At 43.7% G+C, this 23,550-nt stretch overlaps 1 protein-coding gene across 6 annotated transcripts in view; it reads right to left on the bottom strand.

Moving 5' to 3' along the window:
• The window catches only part of LOC137327478 (L-asparaginase 1-like), a 56,376-nt gene that overhangs the window by 5,942 nt on the left and 26,884 nt on the right, over positions 1 to 23,550 (bottom strand). For 3 of the 6 annotated variants that reach the window (XM_067993344.1, XM_067993345.1, XM_067993343.1), the window contains exons 4-12: positions 22,046 to 22,219; positions 19,859 to 19,952; positions 17,206 to 17,335; positions 16,279 to 16,404; positions 11,119 to 11,214; positions 7,541 to 7,667; positions 4,807 to 4,916; positions 4,106 to 4,276; positions 82 to 192 (exon numbers count right to left, since the gene is read on the bottom strand). In XM_067993344.1, the coding sequence (XP_067849445.1) occupies positions 82 to 192; positions 4,106 to 4,276; positions 4,807 to 4,916; positions 7,541 to 7,667; positions 11,119 to 11,214; positions 16,279 to 16,404; positions 17,206 to 17,335; positions 19,859 to 19,952; positions 22,046 to 22,112 (1,032 nt within the window). In that variant the 5' untranslated portion in view covers positions 22,113 to 22,219. Of the gene's footprint in view, positions 1 to 81; positions 193 to 4,105; positions 4,277 to 4,806; positions 4,917 to 7,540; positions 7,668 to 11,118; positions 11,215 to 16,278; positions 16,405 to 17,205; positions 17,336 to 19,858; positions 19,953 to 20,926; positions 21,024 to 22,045; positions 22,220 to 23,550 lie in introns of all 6 variants that reach the window. The other 3 variants (XM_067993348.1, XM_067993347.1, XM_067993346.1) reach the window with 2 other exon arrangements.

Genomic DNA, 23,550 nt, shown 5'->3' with positions numbered 1-23,550 from the left:
GTTACATTACATTAATCTGTGACTTCAGGTGTTTTAACGTTTGATATCCACATCCTCCAGAATATATGGTCAGTCACCAACCTCCTGTCTCCCTCTAAAGTCTTCCGATTGTTTCAGGACCCAGGCAAGCTTTGTGACGGCTGCTTCCACTGTGATATCGTGTCCACGGATGACCCCAGCCATAGCCAGTTTCTGCATGAACGTACGATAGATATAATCAATATCATTAAAGTTTTGCTGTGCAGCAGGAGTGCAGGAACTAATGAGTGACATTGGGGAAAGATTTCCTCTGAATGTCCTGTGCAACAAGATCTAAACCCATTTAACAAGAATATTTTGATGACTTCAACTACAGAGGAAATCTTTCCCTATATTTGCAAAACTCTGATAACGCATGGGGGATCAAGGCAGTCGATTGTAATCAGAAGAGCCTTTTCATGGTTACAAATCAGTCATTTATTGATCCAATAAATCGTTTCATTAAGTACTGGTTCGACTAGTTATGGTGAAGCCAAGGAAACAGAATGGGAGATGGAAGCCTTAAGGGCTGTAGAGATAAATATGGAAGTTGTTCCTTGAACTTCTTCAAAGACTGTTTCTTCACGACTCTCACAAGTCTAACCAATACCTACCTTCATTTTTGACAATCTTGGCCTCACTGTCCCCTCTGTGAGCCTCTCGCATCTCCATCATTACTGAAGCTGCCTTCAAGAAGCTAAGTTTACCCTTTTGAGCCAAATGCCTCTTTTCCTTTTAGCAACCCTTAATTCTATAAAATCCAAACAATCCTTTCAGTTTCTCCCTATTGTATTGCTACTTCTGTAGTCATTCATCCCTGAACATTCCACTTTTATTTCTCCTAAACTCCATATACATATTTCTACATTTACTTCCTCCTCCACAAACTTTCAATGGACTGAAATCATTGGACCATCTCCTACTTTAATTCCTTGCTTCAAAGGACATCAAATGAATCTCTTCCCCTGGGCAGCGTCCTAGGTCCAGCTGCTTCATCAATGACCTTCTCTCCATCATAAGGTCAGAAGTGAGGCTGTTGATTGCACGGTGTTCAGCCCCATTTGCATTTGCTTAGATAATGAAGCAGTCTGTGCCCGCATGCAGAAGACCTGGACAACATCCACGCTTGGGCTGATAAGTGACAAGTAACATTCTCACCACACAAGTGCCAGGCAATGACCATCTCCAACAAGAGAGAGCCTAACCACCTCCCCTTGACAATCAATAGTATTACCATCACCTAGTCCCCCACCATCACCATTGACCAGAAACACAACTGGACCAGCCACATAAATGCTATGACTACTAGAGCAGGTCATCTCTGACTCGCCAAAGCCTCTCCACCACCTACAAGGCACAAGTTCTTTTTTTTTATTAATTGTGGGATGTGGGCGTCGCTGGCAAGGCCGGCATTTATTGCCCATCCCTAATTGCCCTTGAGAAGGTGGTGATGAGCCGCCTTCTTGAACCGCTGCAGTCCGTGTGGTGAAGGTTCTCCCACAGTGCTGTTAGGAAGGGAGTTCCAGGATTTTGACCCAGCGACAATGAAGGAACGGCGATATATTTCCAAGTCGGGATGGGACTTGGAGGGGAACGTGCAGGTGGTGTTCTTCCCATGTACCTGCTGCCCTTGTCCTTCTAGGTGGTAGAGGTCGCGGGTTTTGGAGGTGCTGTCGAAGAAGCCTTGGCAAGTTGCTGCAGTGCATCCTGTGGATGGTACACACTGCAGTCATATTGCGCCGGTGGTGAAGGGAGTGAATGTTTAGGGTGGTGGATGGGGTGCCAGTCAAGCGGGCTGCTTTGTCCTGGATGGTGTCGAGCTTCTTGAGTGTTGTTGGAGCTGCACTCATCCAGGCAAGTAGAGAATATTCCATCACACTCCCGACTTGTGCCTTGTTGATGGTGGAAAGGCTTTGGGAAGTCAAGAGGTGAGTTACTCGCCACAGAATACCCAGCCTCTGACCTGCTCTTGTAGCCACAGTATTTATGTGGCTGGTTCAGTTTAGTTTCTGATCAATGGTGACCCCCAGGATGTTGATGGTGGGGGATTCAGCGATGGTAATGCTGTTGAATGTCAAGGGGAGGTGGTTAGACTCTCTCTTGTTGGAGATGGTCATTGCCTGGCAGTTGTCTGGCGCGAATGTTACTTGCCACTTATCAGCCCAAGCCTGGATGTTGTCCAGGTCTTGTTGCATGCGGGCACGGACGATTTCATTATCTCAGGGGTTGCAAATGGAACTGAACACACATCAGCAAACATCCCCACTTCTGACTTTATGATGGAAGTAAAGTCATTGATGAAGCAACTGAAGATGGTTGGGCCTTGGACACTGCCCTGAGGAACTCCTGCAGCAATGTCCTGGGGCTGAGATGATTGGCCTCCAACAACCACTACCATCTTCCTTTGTGCTCCTTGTTCTCAGAGTGTTATAGAGGTGGAAGTGGTTACAGAAATAGGGAGGGGCAAGGCCATGGAAGGATTTAAAACAAGGAATGAGAATTTTAAATTTGAGGTGTTGCTGGACAGGGAGCCAATGTAGATCAGCGAGCACACGTGTGATGGGAGAATGGGCAATAAGGAATGGATAACAAATGGTGGGTAACAAATGGTGGGTAACAAATGGTAGTTTGCCAGTAGTGCCTGTAACCTGAAAATAAAAATTTAAAAATTCTGTGCTAATCTTTCCTGCAACTCCACGTTTGAATCTACCCAATCAAGTTTTTGCCCTGCCACAGCAGCAAAACAGTCCTAATCAAAGTCAAAAATGATTTCCTACGTCACTGCAACCTCCTCCAGTCCTACAACCCCCTCCCCAAATGCTCCATTGCTCTGACTCTGGCTGCTTGTACATCCTCCCCTCCTTTTGCCCCACCGTTGGAGGCTGTATCTTCAGCTATCCAACCCCACCCTCTAGAACTCCCTCCCCGAACCCCTCTGCTTCTCCATCACCCTCTCTTCCTTAAAGACCCTTCTTAAAACCCACCTCTTTGACCAAGCTTTGGGTCACCCACTTTGTCTCCATCAGAGTCTGCATTTTTGTCTGATTGCAGGTCTGTGAAGCGCCCTGGGACTTTTTTGGACATTAAAGACTCAGTATGTAACAGGTAAGTTCATGAAAGGTTCATTCTATTGAGAGAGAACAGGCATGAGGAAAAAATAAAGAAATACTATAACAGACAGAGATTTGTCATTCCAATGTCCCAGTGACAAGCATAAGCATCCCAGAGAGAGGTGAGGCAACTAACTGTACTGTGACGACTCAGAAAGGACAAAATTATATAAAGTCCTGGAGTCGCTGCTAAACCTGTGAGGTTACTAGCAATAAGCTGAACTAGACTTTAATATATCTAACAGACTTGCTGTCCAAAGTTGTTAACTTGTCAGCGATAAACAGATTCAAGTTTAAATTAACCTTGCTGAATTTATGTCAGTCTTGGACATTAAGTAGGACATAAGAACATGGGAACAGGAGTAGGCCATTCAGCCCCTCGTGCCTGCTCTGCCATTTGATAAGATCATGGCTGATCTGTGATCTAACTCCAAATACCTGCCTTTGGCCCATATCCCTTAATAACTTTGGTTGCCAAAAAGTATAATATCAATTTGTAATAAATGGAGCCTACCTGACGCTGAGTTACTGTGACACACCTGAACTGCCTCTGTAACCTCAGATATTAATCCCATCACTGAATGATATCTATCCAAGTACCTGAGTACTTTTAATGTTTAATATTAAGATGCTGCTAATTGTATTATCGTTAATTTGTTAATAAACATTAGTTCATGATTTCATGGTCCGATTTCCTCTATGATAACTTTGGCATGAAGAGGTTAACTCATTCACTCAGTAGTTTACATATATCCTAATAGAGTAGTATCAATATTAATCTAATTTGGACTGCTTGATCAGACATCTGGTACTTCCCTGGAAGTGGATGGTAAAGTTCCAGATGGTTTCTTGATGAGGAGTTAAAGTGAAGGGGTTAAGCATTTTGTCTGGTGTCGTCTGATTAATATTTCTTACAAGGTTTATTGGTCTACAGTTCCCCACGTTCTTACAGAATATAGTGACTGTTGTGCACTCACCTCACCATCTTCAAACACAGCGCCTCGAAAGCACTGGCTACGGTTGATAATCAAAACGCCAGACTGTGTTGCTTTTCTCAGCAAATTGATAAACCAGTCATCAGCAGGAATGCGGCCACTTCCATATGTTTTCAGTATCACACCACTTGCACCATCCAGAGCCTCTGAAACCTGACACACCAACAAAGGGAGACAAACTCAAAGGGGCAAGGTAGAAATTTAATGATGAAATAATTTGATTGCGCAAGGGAATCTTTTCACATTCTTTGAAGGAGCTACAATGTACTGGGCTTAACCGGGGTTTCTTCACAACACTGATACAGGACTCAACACCTACCCTTTTCCAGAAGCAGTTCTATTTGTGTTGAAATGACGTACTTCTTTGTGGTGATTTAAGTACCTTCTTTCTTTGTTCCTCTTGCTTCCTCTCACTCACATCAAAAAAACATCCCTGGGCCCAGCAGGCACACAGACAACTTGCTCCCAAACTGTTACTGATGCCTCTCTTGACCAACTCTGAGGAAAGCCACCACAGCAGTGATCAATGCTAGACCATGAGATAGATATGGATGATTAATCCCATCGATCAGATCAATATACCTTCTGGTTTCTGGGGGGGTAGGGTAGAGGGTAGATGAACCACGCGACCACCTAGAAAGTGAAGATGAAACTTTACCCTTACATCACAGGAATATACTTACATATTTTTCATCAATTCCAGGAAAGAGCTGGAGGATTCTTAAGTTTGGTTTCTGCTCCAAGGTGAACATTTGCAAGTCACCGTTTGCTGCTTTCTTTGTGTCACAGTTCACTGATGCGTGTATATAAATATATGAAAAGAAAACAATGTTTATTAATTGACATAATTTTTTGCGATGGGCACAAAAGCAAGTGATAGTATACAGTAAAAGTAGAGGGGACGTACTGGTGACTCAGAGGTGGTTTCCGTCTCTGAGCCATTCTGACCGGGAAGGTCGCAGGTTTGATCCCCGGTTTGTGTTGAGTTAGCATTACAATCGGCTGCAGTACTCCCAGGTTAGGGATGGGAATATCGGACCAGGGATTCTACTCTTGACCGGTATCCATTGGTCTCTGCTGAAAGTTGGGTGTGGGCAAGGGTTGAGCTTGGCGAGGATGTCCTCCACAGTCAGAGAGCCTCCTGGTGCTCGCTGCCAAGGGTCACAAATGAGCAACGGCCACCCGAGTGAGACTCGGAAGCGCTAAGTGGCATCCATGGAACCATCTCCCAGGGAGGGAGTCAGCACCTTTCAGGAGAGGTGGGGATGGGTGAAAATTGGAAATAAATCAAAAGGGGGAGAAAAAAGGCAGCAGTAAAAAAGAAATGTGGGGAATGCACTGCACTCAGGTCAGTCAGCGTCTGAAAGAGAAAGATAGGTTGATATTTGATTCATGATGAAGGACACCAGCTGAAACCTACGCCTGAGTTTTAGTCTTTGTGGAAACTTGGAAGGCTTATTGGCCACATTATTTTTAAGTCAGATTAATTTGCACACTTCTCAAGCCACCAATACATGCAGATTTTGGCATTCCCTAGGGTTGTATTCCCTGGAATTTAGAAGATTAAGGGGTGATTTGATCAAAGTTTTCAAGATATTCAGGGGAACTGATAGGGTCGATAGAGAGAAACTATTTCCACTGGTTGGAGAATCTAGGACGAGGGGACATAGCCTAAAATTTAGAGTCAGGACTTTCAGGAGTGAAGTTAGGAAACACTTCTACACGCAAAGGGTGATAGAAGTTTGGAACTCTCTTCCGCAAATGGCAGTTAATGCTAGCTCAATTGTTAATTTTAAATCGGAGATTGATAGATTTTTGTTAACCAAAGGTATTAAGGGATATGGGGCTAAGGCAGGTATATGGAGTTAGGTCACAGATCAGCCATGATCTGATTGAATGGCGGAACAGGCTCGAGGGATTAAATGGCTGACTCCTGTTCCTATGTTCCTGTGTTCCAATTTAGGATTTATCAATCAATGAGGGGCATGCACTCAATAGCCATTCCAAATTTCCAGATCCACAAACCAACGAGTGAGAAATATCAGCACAGATAGAAACGAAACCTGGGCTTTAGTGGGTCAGATTGTCAGTGCTCAGAGGCTGCTCATTGCCCATGGGCCATTGTTTGGACACCCCTGCATTATCTTTGTCTTCCAGATGACAGCAAATAGTGACTGAAACCAATTATGAGAAGATTTGACACTAAAAGTTGATCGGTTTGCAGTCCATAGGAACTAGAAAATTAATCGTTATGAATCGAGTCAAATATTTGATTTGTTAAAGCAATATTTCTTCAGAATATTTTTTTGCCGGTTGCTAAAATCATTATTAAAGTCCCCTTTAAAAAAAACGTTGCCAGGTGAGATCAGCAACTCCTGTGGTGCGCAATCATGGGGAGAGCCTCACATCAGTGACACAAGACGTTAATGAATTAATGCACTTTAGTACCTGAACTCTCATATCTATTTTGATCCATATTGTTTTTGTTAAAGTTCTTTTGCTCCCCCCCAACACACCATTCTTTCCCTTTATGTCACTGATATTTGCTACACGAGAGATCTACAACAAGTTTGCTGTTTCCTGGACGACCCCCTGTATACATGTGTCAGCCGTCAGTGGGTAGCACTCTCACCTCTGTGTCAAAAGGTTGTTTGTTCCCACTCCAGGGACTTGAACACAAAATCTAGGCTGACACTCCAGTGCAGTACTGAGGGATTGCTGCACTGTCAGAGGTGTCATCTTTAGGATGATAAGTTATACCGAGACCCTATCTGCCCTCTCAGGTGGACGTAAACGATCCCACAACACTAATTCGAAGAAGAAGGGGAGATTTCATTGGTGTCCTAGCCAATATTTATCCATCAACCAACATCACGAAAAAAGAAAATCATTATCTGGTCATTATCTCATTGCTGTTTGTGGAACCTTGTTGTGCGCAAATTGGCTGCCGAGTTTCCTACATTACAACAGTGACCACACTTTAAAAGTACACTATTGGCTGTAAGCGTTTTGGGATGTCCAGAGGTCGTGAAAGGCTCTATATAAATGCAAGTCTTTCTTTCCCGTGCACCATAAGGGGTTATTCAGTAGCAAAGGTCTCCCACCTCTATCTGTCCCTCACACAGTAGTCCCCAAATGGCAACCCAACGGTATATATATGTAATTTCTTTCTTTCTTTACTTTGCAATAAGGGTCACTGGAAAACAATCAGGAGCTCAGGTTGGAATTTTCCCCTCACTGGCTCAGAGATACTGAGGCCAATTGTAACATCCTGTATTGCCGTGACAACTGACGTCAGCTAACTTAGCACAGAGCAGGGATTGAATCCCAGACTTTACTGGCCTATCTGGCAGGGGCAGTGCACATACTACTGAATTACATCAGGGGAAGTTCTGACCTATACTCTCATGGACTTACCTTTGACCTGTACGTTCAGTTCCACAAGAGGGTGCTTGTTGGGTGAGCCAAAAGCATCAAAGTCCTCGGAGCTTTGTTTAACCACACGATTTCCCTGGAAAAGCTTGGAGTTGAAAAATAACGAAGCCTACAAACCAAGGTGTGATTGGGTTATTGGAAATTCTGATGTGTAAAAACCAAAAGAGGTCACTTTCTGGTGACAGAGAACCTCAGCCACTGCCACCAAGTACTTGCAAACTTACTCCCAAAGTCCTTGCCACTCCCCTTCTGGCTCAGGGGATTCATGCACCGAGTAGCCCAACCATACAGACCATGAAGATCACGAGTTCAATCGTGGTCAGTGCTGAGTTGGCGGAACTCAGCCAGAGCGGTAAAGGTGCTGCAATTGGCCTCGGCACCACTCGGTTAAGGAGCTCGGGTTCTTGCTCCTGATTGCTATCAGAAGGACCCTGCTAGAAGTGTGGGCCTAGCATTCAAGGTCCGCATTATGAAAAAAGACAGGAGATACTTGGGATTTTCTCTCCGGAATAGAAGGCACCTGAGAGGTGACCACATTATAAGACAGTCAAAGGAATGGAAAAGGTAAATCCAGAATATTACTTTAACTTAAACTGGGAGAATAGGAAGTAGCAAAAAGTAACTTTAGGACTGATACCAGGAAATTCCTGTTCACACAATGAGTGATCAACATTGGAAGGAGCTTCCAGGAAGAATATTGGTGGCAAAAAAACACTAGAATCATTTAGGAAACAACCACATGATTAAATGGGGGGACTTCAGAATCCTTCTGAATTAATAAATTTTGCTAGGCTGAATGGCCTTTCTCACCTGTAGCTACCTTGTGATGTCAGGTGAGTTGAGCTGCGATGATGTCCCTCCCCCACCCCAACCCATGGTCAAACAACCTGCCGACACTCAAAGTCGCGGCTGGCGCTTGGCAAATGGCCAGTTGGGTAAAGTCTGAAGGGATTCGCAAAATTTCACATGTTCCCCCCACCCCGAAGATTTATTGGAGTTATTAAAGAAACCCTGGTGTGACTGTTTTAAAAAAAATCCAAGGTCTCTCAAAATGGCTGCAGTCAGACACATGGCCGAGGACCGGCAGATTTGAAATTGCATTCTCAACAACTCGGCAGGCTTCGTGTTTCAGACAGGTTTCTTTAAACAATGCAGCTGCATTCTAGCCCTGAGGCAAGCTATCAACATGGCCGGCCAACACATCAAAATTCGAGCAGGAAGTGATCGCAGGACAAAAGGTGAACCATCAAGGTACATTCGGAACAATGGTAAAGCAGTTAGCGAACAGATCGATACAGGAACCGAGCATTAATGTAAATGGGCCAGAAATTAGGTCCTTTGTCTTAAAGCAGTTATGGAACTCAGAAATACAGGAATTGGCCATTAATGTAAATGGGCCAGAGATGGGGTCCTTTGTCTTACGTTTCGTGCTTAAATCAAACAATGAAGCAAGCTGATGAGGTATGAAAAAAACCTGTTACCAAGAGGGTATAACTGGGGCTGCCCAGTATCTCTCTCTCTCTTCTCTCTTCGCCTCTTGGCCCTATCCTGTCTGTCTGCTAGCAGCTAAGAAGGAAGCCATCCAGTAAACCTCGCAACCACATGTCGACGGCAACAGCAGGCACAGGGGCCAGGCCTTTTCATCTGTTTTCACCGGTGAGCATTAATTTTCTGGCCGCCACAAGACAACCTAGCATAAGTGTAAGGGTGGGGGGTTAAAGGGGATATTGCTAAACTTGTGATTTTAGAATTTTCCCTCGATGTGTCCGTTTCTTCCAACCCGTTAAGCGTAAGACTGTATTACATCCATAGCGATTTCTTTTTATCTTCTGTATTATACTGTTTACCTTGTAGTTTTAGTTTTCTTATTAATAAACATTGGTTTTCCTTGTACCAATCCACTGGTCTGTTTGTCTGTCTTTGTTACCACTCGATAAGTCCTCAGCTCAGAATCAGGAAGGGGTAAGCGATTCGCAACCGCACTGCGGGCAGGGCAGCTCAGGAAAACATAACTGGCTGACCTATTATAAGCCCGAGATACAGTAAAAAAAGAAACCCCTTTACAAGTCCCAGAGGACAACTGCTAACCATGGGCCTGTACCCCTGTACAGAGTCAGCACTTTCAGGAAAGGAGAGAAAATTAGCAAGGAATAAAATATTAAAATCCCTCGGTTCCATATGCAGATCAAATATGAATTCTATTCTTCTTCCTAGAGGTCCCCCCAGGAGATTGGTAGGTCCTAACTTTATTTTCATATGTTTTGGTGTAACGGTGATATAGGTTTATGTTCGTTGGACGATATATGCAGCGGAGATAAATGATTGATTCAGCCTGCTACACAGTACACCCATATATGTTACTATCCCCGTCAATATTTCTCCCCTTCTCTTCTGGAGATGCTGGGGTAAATTTCCACAAGCACCAACAGCCTTCCTCGGCCTTGTTCAAGCTCATAGCGTCATGGAGCACAGAACGAGGCCATTTGGCCCATTGTGCCTGTGCCGGCTCTTTGAAAGAGCAATCCAATTAGTCTCCCAGACCTGCAAATTTTTCCATTTCAAGTATTTATCCAATTCCCTTTTGAAAGTTACTATTTAATCTGCTTCCACCGCCCTTTCAGGCAGAGCATTCCAGATCATAACAACTCGCTGCATAAAAAAAAAATTCTCTTCATCTCCCCCCTTGGTTCTATTGCCAATTATCTTAAATGCAAAGTTGCCATTCTTTATGTGTGAACCAAGACTGCAAGAGTTCTTATTGTAGCTCAGTCCCTTAGGTCATGCTCACTAGATATTGTACATTGGCGAGACCATGCAGACACTGCGACAACGGATGAACGGACACCGCGCAACAATCGCCAGACAGGAGGGTTCCCTCCCAGTCGGGGAACACTTTAGCAGTCAAGGACATTCAGCCACCGATCTTCGGGTAAGCGTTCTCCAAGGCGGCCTTCGAGACACACGACAACGCAAAATCGTCGAGCAGAAGTTGATAGCCAAGTTCCGCACCCATGAGGACGGCCTCAACCGGGATCTTGGGTTCATGTCACGCTACACGTAACCCCACCAGCAAAAAGGGGGAAAAAAATTATGTTTTTTAATATTCTCTCTCTCTCTCTGCCATTTTGGGTTTCTTTCTGCCTGTCTGTGTAATTGACACAATGTATATCCAGTGTACTGGGACGTGCTGTTCTCCGTGACTGGCCTGTTTGAATAACAACGACACCTTTTGATTGGTGTGATGCTGTCCCAGCATAGTATAAGATATGCGATTTGAGAACCTTTTCACTCATTCATCTGACGAAGGGGATAATCTCCGAAAGCTTGTGATTTTAAAATAAATTTGTTGGACTATAACCTGGTGTTGTAAGATTCCTTACACTAGATATTGGGCAGTGAAAGCACTCTGAAGATCATAAGAGACACAATGGGGTAGATTTTGTTCTGGGCCCGTTTTGGGGTCCAGACTCGACCCTGCAGAGGCAGGGGGACCAAAATCATTTTAAAGGGGTTCCTGATAGTAAGACTCACTCTTTAAATATTATTATATTTCAACCTACCCCTTGGATGCTGGGTACGTGAGACAAGTAACCTGCGATCAAAAGAGATCCAAGGATGTTGTCCACTGCATCATTTCTGTTCTGAAACAGCGGTATCTGTTTAACGGAATAAACACAATAGTATTAAAAATGGAATTGGCCTTTTGTTTGCTCTTTCTGCACAGAACACTTTAATATCTCCCTCCCAAATATCGCTTTCTGCTCAGAATTGGAATGAATTCATTAGGTACAGATTCAGACCATGATAGCACGCAGTCAACAACCTGTTTCACTATCGAGGAGTCACTGAAAGATCAATCCTGAATAAGGAGGGCACTTTGGAATAAACATTAACTCTGTAAAGATTAAAATGAACAAAAGGACAATTGTCTTCATCACAATAGAAGTTTACAACATGGAAACAGGCCCTTCGGCCCAACATGTTCATGTCGCCCAGTTTATACCACTAAGCTAGTCCCAATTGCCTATAGAATCATAGAAGTGATTGAGGAAAAGGATTGATGAAAGGGGTCATCACCCTCCTTGCCATTTTACCTGCTGACAATAGTTTGAAAAATGCCTTTCCAGTCTTCGTGTAATCCATGTCTACACCAAATATTTGTGTAAGTATGTCGACCTCTCTGAGTAGCTGTGGGCTACTCGAGATCCATTTCCAAACATATTAGTTGTCTTCACAAAATCACATGATGGGCATGGGTGAGGAAGCCTATTTTTTACATCTTACTGGAGTGAGAGAACATGAAGGCTCCATTGATGGGGACCCTGAGGAAATTCTACACCAAATGCTTGACCGAAGTGAGGCCTACATTGACAGGCTTTCTGCTGGTTAGACAACCTGACAGTTTCTTGAAGGTCAGTTATGGATATTGGAAAGGCAGTGGGGAAGTCTGGTGCAGTAGCTGTCTGGATGGTTATCTATCCAGGTGAAAGCTTTTGGTAAACAATGGGAATGTCCTTAAAGCCTAGATTATCAAATAATTGGGGAGTGCGGTTTTAATTCCAGTATGAAAGTGGGTGCAGCCAAATAGTCAGTTCCCTGCTGGAGCCTGTGTTTCATTCTAACCAAAGCTGGTATAATAAAACAACAACAACTTGCATTTATACAGCGCCTTTAACGTAGTAAAAACGTCCCAAGGCGCTTCACAGGAGTGTTATCAGACGGTACGGTAGCGTAGTGGTTATGTTACTGGGCTAGTAATCCAGCGGCCTGGACTAAAATCCAGAGTCACGAGTTCAAATACCGCCACGGCGGCTGGCGAATTTAAATTCAATTAATTAAATAAAAATCTGGAATTAAAATACTAGTATCAGTAATGATAGCCATGAAACTACCGGATTGTCGTAAAAACCCATCTGGTTCACTAATGTCCTTTAGGGAAGGAAACCTGCTGTCCTTACCCGGTCTGGCCTATATGTGACTCCAGACCCACAGCAATGTGGTTGATTCTTAATTGCCCTCTGAAATGGCCTAGCAAGCCACTCAGTTGTAAAAATCTCGCTAGGGATGGGCAATAAATGCTGGCCTTGACAGCGACGCCCACATCCCGTGAACTAAAAAAAAGACAAAATTTGACACCGAGCCACATAAAGAGATATTAGGACAGGTGGCCAAAAGCCTGGTCAAAGAGGTAGGTTTCAAGCATCGACTTAAAGGAGGAGAGGGACAGAGAGGTTTAGCGAGGGAATTCCAGAGCTTAGGGCCTGGAGCAGCTGAAGGCACGGCCACCAATGATGGAGCGAAGGAAATCTGGGATGCGGAAGAGACAAGAATTGGAGGAGCACAGAGGTCTCGGAGGGCTGCAGGGCCGGAGGAGGTTACAGAAATAGGGAGGGGTGAGGCGCCACGGAGGGATTTGGACATAAGGATGAGAATTTTAAAATTGGGGCGTTCCCGGACCGGGAGCCTGTGTAGGTCAGCGAGCACAGGGGTGATGGGTGAACAGGATTTGGTGCGAGTTAGGATACAGGCAGCAGAGTTTTGGATGAGCTCAAGTTTATGGAGGATGGAAGGTTTGGTTCTACCAGTTGTAAGACCACAGCGTCAAATAAACTTGGTTAATGTCATGCGGGAATGTCAACTGGGTGCTAAATGTACGTGATTCGTCAGTAGAAAGCTTCCCATAATTCAGTACTAGGTGAGCAATTGAATTCAAGCAAGTGATCAGGAAAGAAGGTTTCCTCCGTTTGATATTTGGCGTTCAATCGTAAACATGCTCTTTACACTTGCATTTACTCTATTGCTAGTGATAGCGATTAGGGAAAATGTTAGCAGGTGTGAAACGTGTGTATCTCACCCTGGTGCAATGGGGAGATATTTCTCAGGTTTGGGATAAGTTTTTCTAAAAGTTTTTCTTTTACGGTGGGGAGGGATGTTCTTGCAATGTTTTCCCTGTTCTCTCCCCTTCTTTCCTGAATGCTGGGTTGTGTCTCCATGGTGCTGGTCTCCTTCCAGTGTCTCATCCAAATAGCCTTTCTTCATCTGTGAGCATAGACGGCCAGTGTCAGCAAGCTATTTGACCATGGAGGGATATGAGAGCCATGCCTGACCCTATCCTTACCCCACATCTGCACGTGAACTTTTCTGCAGGGGTCACCAGCGACTAGCGATCCAGTACAGGAACCCTGCCTGATTTGTTTCTTCCTTAAGGGGTGATCTCATTAAGATGTTTAAGATGATTAAAGGATTTGATAGGGTAGATTGAGAGAAATTATTTCCTGTGGTGGGGGAGTCCAGAACAAGGGGGCATAACCTTAAAATTAGAGCCAGGCCGTTCAGGGGTGATGTCAGGAAGCACATCTTCACACAAAGGGTAGCGGAAATCTGGAACTTTCTCCCCCAAAAAGCTGTTGAGGCTGGGGGTCAATTGAAAATTTCAAAACTGAAATTGATAGATTTTTGTTAGGCAAGGGTATCAATGGTTATGGAATAAGGTGGGTAAATGGAATTAAGATGCAGATCAGCCATGATCTAATTGAATGGCGGAACAGGCTCAAGGGGCTAAATGGCCTACTCCTGTTTCTATGTTCCTGTCCCAGTTTGAGGTTCTTGGGCCATTTTCCAAGGAAAGGATGAGCTATTTTGAAAAGTGCTTTGAGCAAAAGTTTATCGACAAGGGCTTGTGCATCTGGACCCAGATATGTGGAGTTGGAAGTTGATTCTTTCAGAAACTGATTAATAGGCGATTCGCAAAATAGGAAGTTGTTCTTCTGAGAATACTCAATTTGTGAAAAGGCAAGTTGTTTCTCTCAGAAAACAATCAATAGGTAATTCATTAACATGTGTGGCTACTCAAAAAGACACCTCGCACGTAAGTGTTGGAAAACCCTTTTGATCTCTGCTGGTCTATGAGAGCGACTTTTAACTTCTTTTCCCAGACAGTAGTCAGCCTCTGGGATGCGTTGCTGGCTGGTGCTGTGTGTACTGACTCGCTGCACGCCTTCAAAAAGGAGCTGGAGCTGGGGCAGGGATCGTATCATTTAGAAGGTAAGTGGATTAACGGTTAATGTGTGCGTGGTCCATGTGATCTCCTGGACCGGCTTTGATCGCCTGACGGTGTCGGAGAGGAATTTTCCAGAGATTTTATTTTCCTTCTTGGCGCTGGGTTTTTTTCTGGGTTTTTTTTGCCTCTCCCAGGAGATTTTATGGTCGCGGGGGAAGGGGGTAGGAAGTGTCTGGTCATGATGCTCAGGCCATCATGAGGGTGGGGCAGGCTTAATGGACCAGCTGGTCTTTTCCTGCCCGTCATTTTTGTACGTTAGTAAAATCAGAACCCAAACACTGAAAAGGGAGTGATGCAATGCAGTGCTGCAGGAAGTTTGAAAGAACAGATGGTTACAGGGGAACAGGAAAGTCCTGCTCTGAGCTTGTATTCTGTTTAAGTAAGGTGAAATAGTGATCTTATTCTTTTTGGTAACATTACGGAAACATAAGGTTTATCGACTGAACCAAACAACTCGGACCATACCTGATTACCCTGCACATTTACACCTTACTGTGGAATGAAACAGTCTACAAATTGAATCAAACTTCACCTCAACTGGCATTAACACCGCCCGAATTCAGTGAGAATACATAGAATTTACAGCACAGAAACAGGCCATTCGGCCCATCTGGCCTATGCCGGCATTTATGCTCCACACATGCCTCCTCCCACCCTACTTCATCTAACCCTATCAACATATCCTTCTATTCCTTTCTCCCTCATGTACTCATCGTACTTCCCTTTAAATGCATCTATGCTCTTCGCCTCAACTCCTTGTGGTAGCAAGTTCCACATTCTAATCACTTTCTGGCTAAAGAAGTTTCTCCTGAATCCTTACTGAATTTATTGGTGATTATCTTATATTTGTGGCCCTTAGTTTTATACTCCTCCACAAGATTGAAGGAGTATATGTGCAGACGACACAGATAGCCGATCCAGATCAAAAGGGAGATTCATTGTTACATTTCTGGGTCCAACTACCATACATATAGATACAGGGCAATGGGAGTCAACTCCTACGAGAGTAATGCTCAAACCAATAATGGGAGTGACTGACGCCACTGAAACTGAGACGGTATCTGCATCAGAGCCGAATTCGTAATACTTCCCTGGTCTGGGCCGCTGAGGCCTATTCTAGGAGCTGTTTCTCTGAGTTTCTACCTGTGGTTAATCACATCCTTTCTGAGTCTATTGAGAACAAGTCTGTGACGTTATAAACTCTGCATTGAGTGGACCAGATGGGCTGCATGCTGCTTTCTTCCACCTCAGTTTTTTTGTGTTTTAATCAAGCCCATGTTATACCTGACCTGGGTGCAAAAAGTGAATAAAATGATGTCAATTTGTTAGAGTTAGAGCTTCTGGCAAAGTCCTCCTTGATGGGATGGGGTATGGGGGGGCGGGGGGGGGGGGGAGAGTGGGGCTGAAGATCGGACAATCGGGGGTGGAGGTTAATGAGCCCCTCCATGTTTCCTGGTCTTTAATGTCAATAACTAGAAAATCAGGAAGACTGAGTCATGTCTGTTGTCCTTCACCTTTGATATCTGATCTGTCCTCCCAAAACAGCAAAGCTCCACGCCAGAAGATTAACTCAAAAAATTGCCTTCAATCTTCCCTTGCCCACACATTATTCAAAACATAAATGAACATTTCTACCCAGCAAAAATGATTCATCCCGCACCTTGGATCCTGTTAGAATGATCGGTTTCTTCAGTGGTTGAAGTAGGAAGGATAAGGCAGAGGAGGTGTAGGCCATGGTGTCTGTTCCATGAAGGATAACAAATCCGTCATAGTCATCATATCGATCCTAAAAATTAGTTTGATATATGATGTTAACCGCTCAATAAATTGTCAACCAAAGTTTAAACTGCTTCATTGGCTATTTTGAATTGGAAATAGAAAGATAGAACTTCCATTTATATCGCACCTTTCACAACCTCAGGATATCCCAAAGTGATTTACAGCCAATTAAATAATTTATAAATAAATAAATAACCATAAAAATAATTATCTGTATATTAAATTACCACTGCACCATTTTTGTCCAAAACTAACAAACTTTTTTTTATATAGAATACCTCTGCAGTTTTTTTTTTGCATTTCCTGCTTCTATTTCCAACTATTGAAAATGTAAGAGCAACTGAACACTTAGTTTTGTACTTGCCAAACACTGTATTCATTTAACAGTTCTTAGGGTGACCAATTAAATGATTTTGAAGTGTAGTCACTGTTGTAATGTAGGAAACGTGGCAGCCAATGTGCACACAGCAAGGTCCCACAAACAGCAATGTGATAATAACCAGATAATCCGTTTCAGTGATATTGTTTGAGGGGTAAATATTGGTCAGGACACCGGGGAGAGCATCGCTGCTCTTCTTCGAAATAATGCCATGGGATCTTTTAGAGATTTGTTACAATTTTTTTTGTAAACAATGTACTCAATGACAAATTGCATCAACAAATTGTTGGAACAAAGTCGCTTGGGAGTTATTAGATTTTAAAATAAATTCTCGATGAACAAATCAGTCAGATATTTTCCATTTTCTCATCACTGGCAACAAAAATTCATTCGATATATTAAAACGTAACAGTAAAAATTGCTCCATACATAAATTCTTTTTGCCAAATCCTGCCAATGATGAGGTTTCATCTTGGACGACTCGATTGGATCCTTTATCCCCTCAACCATGTATTTCAAGTCTCGTTTGGGATTGGGAAATCCTCTTGCTGAGCCTGACCTGTGTGCACAGAATGTGTCAGATGCAGAACAAAGAGGAAGTCAAAGTTCAGTTTAACAGATCAAGGCAAAGGTTAATTTTTAAAGCAAAGTACGTTGTTTCACGTGCCTCAGTTGTCATACTGTAGCCTGTGTATAACTAATTAAAGGGGTCTCCACACGGTTTCATGAATGGGCATATCCCAGAAGAGCCATGATGTATTGTTATTCTTTTTTTTAATTCATTCTCGGGATGTGGGCATCGCTGATAAGGCCGGCATTTATTGTCCATCCCTCGTTGCCCTGAGAAGGTGGTCGAGGGTCTTCTTCACCCACTCCTGACTTGCTAAGCCACTTCAGAGGGCAGTCAAGAGTCAATCACGCTGCTGTGAGACTGGAGTCACACATAGGCCAGATCGGGTAAGGTCGACAGGTGGGCTCACCCGACATAGGGAGTACCAGCCCCCAGCCCTGCCCCCTCCTATGATATGTGGAGTCTCCATGCCTGGTCTCAACCCTTCCTATCTGATTGGCTTAACGCTTCAATTTCTAACTTATGTGCCCTGGTAGAGTGAATCCGATACCATTGTGAAGAACTGGTCTAAAAGCAGCAACATTCTTGTTGTATATTATTCCTGTTGTATATTATTATTATTTCTTTAGGTACATGTGTGAGCCTGGTTGAGAATGGGGTCATTTTTGATCCCAAATGAAGTTCTGGGATCATCTATAGTCAAATTCACAAAGTTGATAGGGGAGAAATTGGTTTTGGCCCTTTTTCAGGTCTGAGTTAGGCCTCAGGCCCGAGATTTGTCCCAAATTTGTCCCAAATTGGGCCTCGGGCCTTATTGGATTAATTCCGGCAAACTTTGGATGCCAATCAAACATCCAGAGGTAGCTCACCGGTTTGCTGGGCATTAATTTGGGCCGGCTGCAATGCCGGAAGCAGCTCTCAGGTAGGTCCTGTGAAGGAGGGGCATGTGAACGGAAGGAGGGTGAGCCCAGGCTCGCAGTGACCTACAGTACTGTTGTGGAGTCAAGACGAGCACTCCCCCTCCTGGCTTCATAGCAAGGCAAGTAAAAAACTAAAAACACACTGTTTTTGTTGGCGGCCTCCAGCACATGCAATTTCTGACCAGGGTCCTTAAACAGGTACCACCATTAGCATATGCAAGGGGCCTAACACCTTTCTAAGGCGGCCAGTTGGGGTGCCTGAATATTAACCAAGCAAATATGACGTTGGACATATTTCAGGCACCCTTGGGGATATAACCAGCGAAATTGGGCCTTTTTTTTTACACGTTTCGCGCCCGAGAAACAGGCAAAGGGAGATCCAATTTAAAAATCTGTAACAAGAGCAAGCCCTTGAGGGACACTGGATAATGAAAATTACAATAACTCACGTTCCACTGGACAAATTGTTTGTTACAAGATAGAGTGGCTTTGTGTTAATCCTCGGGCTGATGCTGTCTCCTCAAACTGGATACAGATGTCAGCTTCCTTTGTGGAACAGGGTGGTGATTAGCGAGATAACATTATAGCCCCTTTGTATAAAGCAAGTTTGCAATAGAACGTGCCACCATCTTGAGTGGTATCTCACTCTTAAGATGGCTGTTCCTGCTACCCAGATGCCTCAGTTGGCAAGTGCACTATTTGACATAGTACTGAGCAACATAGACAAAAATGGTGCCAGATTCAATGCCTGCTATACATTGAGTTAACTCTTTTCAGACAGGGCAGCAGTGGGGACACTATAATTGACTTCAGCACACTAATACAAGGGAAGAAAAATGAGCCAGGGTTAAAAACAATCTTTTTAAAAATACAATATTCGTCTTACAGTTATTACCCCATCAAACAGACTAAGCATGGTTTCTTGATGGTGTGACAGTTGGATTAATTGCCTTCATTCATTGGTTGTCTTGCTCTCAGATGATCTCAAACCTAGATCTGCATAAAAGGCACCATAAAGGTGCCAGCCGTGGTTCAGTGGGTATCACTCTCACCTCTGAGTCAAAAGGTTGTGGGTTCAAGTCCCACTTGAGCACATAATTCAGGCTGACACTCTAGTGCAGTACTGAGGGAGTGCTGCACTGTCAGAGGTGCCATCTTTTGGATGAGATGTTAAACTGAGGCCCCGCCTGCCCTCTCAGGTGGATGTAAAAGATCCCATGGCACTATTCGAAGAAGAGCAGGGGGGTTTTCCCTGGTGCCCTGGCCAATATTTATCCCTCAACCAACCTCACTAAAACAGATTATCTGGTCATTATCACATTGCTGTTTTTGGGAGCTTACTGTGCGCAAATTGGCTGCCACGTTTCGTACATTACAACAGTGACTACACTTCAAAAGTACTTCATTGCTGTAAAGCACTTTGGGGCGACCTGAGGTCATGAAAGGAGCTATTTAATAACTGTGAGTCTTTCTTCCTTTCTGTCTTTAAAACAATGCGTAGATGTGCACGAGGTAGATGTACACAAGACATTGGTGGCCCTTCACACTTTGGACCTCAGTCATCAATCATATAACCTGGGAAACTACTTACGGGAGATAAATCCAACCATTGTCATCAGATTTAGAGTGTAGTTCGGGATAAGTTTTCAGTCTTTTAATAAACACTTCAGGTTCTACAGGATTCTCTACAAGAAGAAAAAGACAAAAGACCCCAATTTTAATGCGGGAAAACCCAATGAACAGTTGTTCAGAATGAAATCACTCCTGGTAACATCCTTATACTTGTTATGGCTCAGTTGGTTGCCCTCTGCAAAAATTCCAGTGATTGAAAGCAATATTAAACAGGTTCCCCTGATGGTTGAGCGAGATTAATCATGAGCAATGCAAACCAGGAAGGTTCTAGTTTTGATCCTGCTTCTGTCTGATCTCTGTTGTGACGAGTGTGCATCTAATACAGTTGGCCTCAAAACTACTGATTATGGGATAAGGAACTCAACTAGAAGCTCCCTGCTCCTGATCGCTGTCCGGTGGCTCCATTGCTGGAGATGAGTTTGTGTGGACATCAAGAGAGGGCTACATTGGCCTCCCTTGCGATATCTCCATGGTAAAATATCCTGCATAATAATTATAGGCACTGGACATGGGATTAGAGGGCGCTTGATGCCTGTGGAACTGTACCCCTGCAAGGAGTCAGTGCGTTCAGGAGAGGAGGGGAGGGGCGGGGAGAAAATTAACGAGAAAAAGGGCAAAGAAAAGAATATTAAATTTCCATGTAAAGTGCTATTGTTTAATAGCGTAAAATAGATTTTGTTTAAATATATAAAACTGGGTAGTGTCTAACACATTCACCCTGAGCATCTCGACACTACAAGAAGTATTTAACAATGCACCCAAGGGGGAGCTGCATTTCTAGAAATAGGAAATGCTTCATTCCCCTGACTCGTTCCCTCACCTTGATAAGCACAAAGAAAAGATAACTCAAGTGGAAAGTTGGGATGATATGGTGCCTAGATTTGGGAATACATTTTTTGAGATTTTTTGAGAGTCTACTGCTCTCACACTGACTGGAATTCCCTCCTTGGACCTCTCTGCCTCTCCACCTCTCTCCCCCTTTAAGACACTCCTTAAAGCCTAACTCTTTAATCAAGCCTTTGGTCACCTGTCATAATGTATCCTCCTTTGGCTCGGTGTCAATCTTCTTTGTCTGATAATCGCTCCTGTAAAGCGCCTTGGGGCGTTTTACTACGTTAAAGGCACTGTATAAATGCAAGTTGTTGTTGTTGACATTATTGGCCTTGATGATCAAAAATGTTCACCCAGAAAAGCATTTCATCATTTTTTTTTAAACAAAAAAGAACCAACTTTAAGTCAGTTCAGTTAGAAAGCCCTTAATCTGTTGCGGAGGATGTCATTTTGGAGCCAACTCGATCTCAAAGGCAACCTGTTTATTGTCCTTCCGTCCCAAAGAGTATAGGCACTCGTTATCCATTAGACACCTGACAATTGTGGCTTTCAGGCCTCTGAGGCCAACAGCAGAAACCCCCCTCCCACTCCCCCCAACCCCCCTCGCCGCACCTGCACCAACATAAGCAGCATATAAATAGCATGCGAACAAATAAAAGAACCGTCAAATTAACCCTGACCCATCGCCCCATTAACGTGGTATTCCACTGCAAAAACACAGGAATTCACAAGTACTGATCAAAAAGAAGGATGAACAAATCGATCATTATAACTGAATTCCACTGGACTTCAATTGATTTTAGAAGTCCAAGTTCAGCTGAATTTTTGGTAAAGCGCAATGGAGTAACAATTTAAATATAAAAATATAATGCATGAATATTTAAATATAAAAATATAATGCATGAATATTTAAATATAAAAATATAATGCATGAATATTTAAATATAAAAATACAATGCATGAATATTTAAATATAAAAATATAACATGACTATTTTCAGAATTGGAAATATCCTATTATAACCAAATGAAAAATACATTGGTCCCATATAAATCTTAAAAATCATTTTAAAAGAGCACCACGTAACTATTTTGCCCAGAAATTGCTGTTGGTGATGTTGGCAGGGGGTATTAACCTTTGAATGCTTTAACATTCCTGTTTTAGCAGAGTTATTTAAACCCATTAAAAATAAACTGGTTAACCCCTCCATTAAAATGTCAGAGGAAAGTCAAACGTATAAAACATTCATATGCTAGAATCACAGACAGTAATTTTCAGGTCCACGTATTTTAGAAGTTCATAAACTTATCCTCACCACTCTCAAAAGCTCCGATTCCAATGGTCCCACCAGTGTAGCAGAGGTAAACCTTGTGTTCTGACATTGCAGAGTCCTGCTTGCTTCAGCAATGCTTCAGTGCAGCTGGAAGCACTTTGGACTGGGAGTTTTTAGCAAGTGACTTATGTATTCAGAGACTAATGTGTAGAACTGCTAGGGTCAGAAATCAAAAAGATTTGATTTTTGTAAGTGCATGCTCAGACAATTCATTTCTCTCAGTTGACGTTTCAGGTCTTAAAACCCTTCCCCAGAATTAGAAGGTATTTCAGATGAATAGCATCGAAAAAGGAACAGAACAACAGGAATGGGGGAAGGGAGAAAAGTACACACACAATCCACACACACAGTCCACACACACACACAATCCACACACAGTCCACACACACACACAGTCCACACACACACAGTCCACACACACACACAATCCACACACACAGTTCACACACACACACAATCCACACACACACAGTCCACACACACACAGTCCACACACACAAAATCCACACACACAGTTCACACACACACACAATCCACACACACACAGTCCACACACACACAGTCCACACACACACACAATCCACACACACAGTTCACACACACACACAATCCACACACACACAATCCACACACACACAGTCCACACACACACAGTCCACACACACAGTTCACACACACACACAATCCACACACACACAATCCACACACACACAGTCCACACACACACAGTCCACACACACACACAATCCACACACACAGTTCACACACACACACAATCCACACACACACAGTCCACACACACACACAGTCCACACACACAGTCCACACACACAGTCCACACACACACACAGTCCACACACACACACAATCCACACACACACAGTCCACACACACAATCCACACACACAATCCACACAGACAGAATACACAAACACACAGTCCACACACACAGTTCACACGCACACAGTCCACACAAACACAATCCACACACACAGTCCACACGCACACACAATCCACACACACAATCCACACACACGGAATCCACACACACACACAGTCCACACACACAGTCCACACAGACACAGTCCACACACACAATCCAAACACACACAATCCACACACAGTTCAAACCCACACAATCCACACACAGTCCACACACACACAATCCACACACGCACAGTCCACACACACACAGTCCACACACACACAATCCACACATACACAATCCACGCACACACAATCCACACATACACAATCGACACACACACACAGTCCACACACACAGTCCACACACACAATCCACACACACAGTCCACACACACAGTCCACACACACACAGTCCACACACACACAGTCCAGGCACACACAGTCCACACACACAGTCCACACAAACACAGTCCACACCCACACAGTCCACACCCACACAGTCCACACAGATACAATCCACACACAAACACAATCCATGCACACAGTCCACACAGACACAG

The sequence above is a fragment of the Heptranchias perlo genome, chromosome 11, assembly GCF_035084215.1.
Source record: "Heptranchias perlo isolate sHepPer1 chromosome 11, sHepPer1.hap1, whole genome shotgun sequence".
In the NCBI taxonomy this organism is placed as follows: Eukaryota; Metazoa; Chordata; class Chondrichthyes; order Hexanchiformes; family Hexanchidae; genus Heptranchias; species Heptranchias perlo.
The sequence above is the reverse complement of the archived record's forward strand: the minus strand, read 5'-3'. Positions and strand labels throughout refer to the sequence as shown.